Genomic DNA, 2753 nt, shown 5'->3' with positions numbered 1-2753 from the left:
GCTGGGGATTCGAACCCGCCACCTTAGGTGTACGTGGCTGGCGCCTTAGCCGGTTGAGCTATGGGCGCCGAGCCTAGGCCACTTTTCAATGGCATTTCTAACTTCAACACCTACATAGAAGTGTAACTGCTTTACACCTTTTGTGTACAGTATACAAATTACTTAGCTACAGTTCTTGGCCTGAGCAGGGCATGGTCATGATAGATTTGTAAGTTCTTATTTTGGTTTCTGGCAGTGAATACATTTTGAAAGCTTCATCCTGTGAAGTGGTCCATAGCTTCTGTATCGATTTGTGCCTTGGCCCATTTTACTGAAGTGAAAGCAGCAGACTACCATTTACCAAACTGTTGTGAAATAATTGTATTTATATAGCTAGCAAAGTTCCATAGTGTAGCTCACAAATACCAGTTAATTATTTTGTTCTCACTGTACACTTACTAGGCTTAGCAAGGTTAAGGTCACATAGATAGTTCTTGGTAGAACTGGGATCCAAACCCATATTTGGTTGATACTAGAGATAGAGACCGTACTCTTAATTACAGTCTGCTTTAAACTCAAGTGTTAGGGTGCCAGCCCCATATACCGAGGGTGGCGGGTTCAAACCCAGTCCCCGCCAAACTGCAACAAAAAAATATCCGGGCGTTGTGGTGGGCAGCTATAGTCCCAGCTACTCAGGAGGCTGAGGCAAGAGAATCACCTAAGCCCAGGAGTTGGAGGTTGCTGTGAACTGTGTGGTGCCACAGCACTCTACCAAGGGCAATAAAGTGAGAATCTGTCTCTAAAAATAAATAAATAAATAAATAAACCCAAGTGTTACTATCCTGTTACTCCTTCCCTTAAATAATATCAGTAACAGAGGTGAAATAACCTTACGTTTCGTTTAACACTGGGAAGACAATTATAAAATGATATGTACCATCCCCAACACAGAAAGAATAGTTGGACTTGGCTTATGTTAGAGAAGGGACAGAGGAAAGAACTGAACATTTATTGGGCCCACTTGTATCTTGGGTTATTGCCCTACGGATTTAGGATGTATAATAACAGTAACAGGCTGGGTACAGTACTCATGTCTGTAATCCTAGCACTGTGGGAAGCTGAGGCGGGAAGATCCCTGGGGCTCAAGAGTTAAGACCAGTCTGAGCAATAGTGAGACCCTGTCTCTACTAAACATAGAAAAATTAGCCAGGCATTGTGGCAGGTGCCTGTAGTCTCAGCTACAAGGGAGGCTGAGGCAGGAAGATCACTTCAGCCCAAGAGTCTGAGGTTGCTGTGAAGTAAGCTGACCATAGCACTCTAGCCCTAGGAACAGTGAGGCTCCATCACCAAAACAAAACACCAACAGTAGTAGCTACCTTCTGTTGAATACTGTGTGAAGCCCTTTATAAACCATGTAAAACACTGCATTATCTAAAGTAGCCTTTGTGGTAGGTACAATTAATATTATTATTTCATATAAGAAGAAACTAATACTCTGGATTAGTAATTTGCTTAAGGTCCTCAGCTAAGGACTAACAGTGTTGGGATTTGAATTACTGTCTACTTTTTAACTATACCATACGATCTTTGGCCACACAGGTATTTAATTCTGACTTTAACCTCTAAGATGGCATAGGTAACTCAGTTCCTGTGTAGAAAGGGAGCTCACTTATCTATAAAGTACCTTCACCAAACAAATAGTACTGTGCTAACATGTTTGCTGTCGCCCTAACTGCTCTTAATTAATTGTATAACTCTAAGCAAGCTGTTTAGTGAGTTCCCTTTGATTTGTCCTACTGCTAAGGCTAGAAAGGAAAGTGAAAACTGAGATTTGAGATTAAGTCATGAGATAATACAATGTTTTTCATAGCAGGGCATTTCTGATGATCAGGCCAAAGCTATTTCTTGTTATCTAACAAGGCTAAATAAATCTGCCTGTTTGTATTCACCATTTATACCATGGATAGTTTGTACTATACCTGTTTGCCTGTGTTGTTCATTGTAAATGGGAGGCTGTCTGCCTAGCTTTTCTTAACAGGAATGGTATTCAGGTTAAGAAAATCATCATCATTTTTACTCATTTTTTTGTTTAATTAACTTCCTTTCCTGATGTTTGTCCATTCTTGGTATGTGCGTCACCCTCCTCACCCAAGACTATGCTGAACAGGTCCGAAACTTGCAGAAGATAAAAGAGAAGCTTGAAATTGCCTTAGAAAAACACCAGGATTGTACGTATTTTTTTCCCGCTTTTCAAAATTTTTTTAGGATTTAGTTTTTTGAAATGAAACAATAGTGTATGGTTAAGTTTGTCCTTCATGAGAGTTTAAATCTTTTTATAAATAGTGTACTTCCTATCTGGTTTGATAGCATTTGTCTGTATTATCATTTATAAGGACATAACTTACATCAATGTTGCCTTAATGGGCATGTTTCTCAGGAGGAGGTCATTCTGTGTATTAGCTTTTCTCTATCCATTTGACCCATTGATTGATGCCCTTAGGTTTTAATAGAATCTAGTACCTACCCCTTGGATCTAAATTAGGAGATGAGTTCTAGCTATAGCTTCATTACTATTGTATTAAGTAACTAGCACAATAGAGCATCCGTTTTGTTTAGTCTACCCTAAATCGTGTGCTCTGCTTTGGATATCATCCAGGAAAGATCCTAACAGAAGTAGAAAGTGGCTCGGCGCCTGTGGCTCAAGTGGCTAAGGTGCCAGCCACATACACCTAAGGTGGCGGGTTCGCATCCCCAGCCCGGGCCCGCCAAACAAC

At 40.5% G+C, this 2753-nt stretch overlaps 1 protein-coding gene across 1 annotated transcript in view; it reads left to right on the top strand.

The window, feature by feature from the left end:
• GOLGA1 (golgin A1) overlaps positions 1-2753 on the top strand; it is a 78468-nt gene that overhangs the window by 11298 nt on the left and 64417 nt on the right. The window contains exon 5 of the mRNA XM_012802337.2: positions 2133-2211. Coding sequence (XP_012657791.1) covers positions 2133-2211 — 79 coding nt within the window. The remainder of the gene's footprint in view (positions 1-2132; positions 2212-2753) is intronic.

Source organism: Otolemur garnettii, unplaced genomic scaffold (genome assembly GCF_000181295.1).
Source record: "Otolemur garnettii isolate 467f Iridium unplaced genomic scaffold, OtoGar3 scaffold00014, whole genome shotgun sequence".
In the NCBI taxonomy this organism is placed as follows: Eukaryota; Metazoa; Chordata; class Mammalia; order Primates; family Galagidae; genus Otolemur; species Otolemur garnettii.
The sequence above is the reverse complement of the archived record's forward strand: the minus strand, read 5'-3'. Positions and strand labels throughout refer to the sequence as shown.